This window comes from Beta vulgaris, chromosome 5, assembly GCF_026745355.1.
Source record: "Beta vulgaris subsp. vulgaris cultivar EL10 chromosome 5, EL10.2, whole genome shotgun sequence".
Lineage (NCBI taxonomy): Eukaryota > Viridiplantae > Streptophyta > Magnoliopsida > Caryophyllales > Amaranthaceae > Beta > Beta vulgaris.
The window spans coordinates 26,921,869-26,922,616 of NC_079206.1; the positions used below are offsets into that span (position 1 = coordinate 26,921,869).

The following is a 748-nucleotide window of genomic DNA, read 5'->3' on the forward strand; positions in this document are numbered from 1 at the left end:
GAGTGGAATGGTTTACAAGCTTTGTTTATAGATGATTGCCCTTATGCATATTATGTGCATTGTCTGGCCCATCAGTTGCAATTATCTCTTATTGCTGCCGCAAGAGAAGTATCTGAGGTTCATGATTTCTTCAAAGATTTAATTTTTATTGTGAATGTTGTTAGTTCTTCTTCCAAGCGTCATGATGAGTTACAGGATAGTCAAGTAGCTGAGTTGGAGCACCTGATTGAAATTGAGGAGGTTGATACTGGAAAAGGATGAATCAAATTGGTACATTGCAACGTCCTGGAGATACTAGATGGAGTTCACATTTTAAATCAATTTGCAGTTTACTAAGAATGTTCAATGCGACACGTACAGTACTTGAGAAAATAGCCATTGATCGTCGAGCCACATATTCACAACGAGGGGATGCTAATTATGCTCTTAAAAAATTATTAGCATTTGATTTTGTATTCATTTTGCATATGATGCAAGAACTCATGGCGTTCACAGATTTACTTTGTCGAGCCTTACAACAAAAATCACAAGATATTTTGCATGCTATGGATTTACTTGTTGATACAAAATCCTCAATTCAAGATCTCAGAGATGAAGGTTGGAAAGATCTTTTGGACAAAGTACTCTCATTTTGCAAACGACATGGCACTCTGTCCCAGATATGCAAGCTAGTTATTCTGATTTAATACGATCTCGACGTAACAAAGATAACATATCAGTGGAGCATCATTATAAAATTGATGTGTTT

At 36.1% G+C, this 748-nt stretch overlaps 1 protein-coding gene across 1 annotated transcript in view; it reads left to right on the plus strand.

Moving 5' to 3' along the window:
* Positions 1-257: 257 nt before the first annotated feature.
* Positions 258-748, plus strand: part of LOC130591376 (uncharacterized) — a 662-nt gene continuing 171 nt past the window's right edge. The window contains exons 1-2 of the mRNA XM_057394672.1: positions 258-597; positions 660-748. The exon at positions 660-748 is cut by the window's right edge and continues 171 nt beyond it. Of these exons, the coding sequence (XP_057250655.1) occupies positions 258-597; positions 660-748 (429 nt within the window). The remainder of the gene's footprint in view (positions 598-659) is intronic.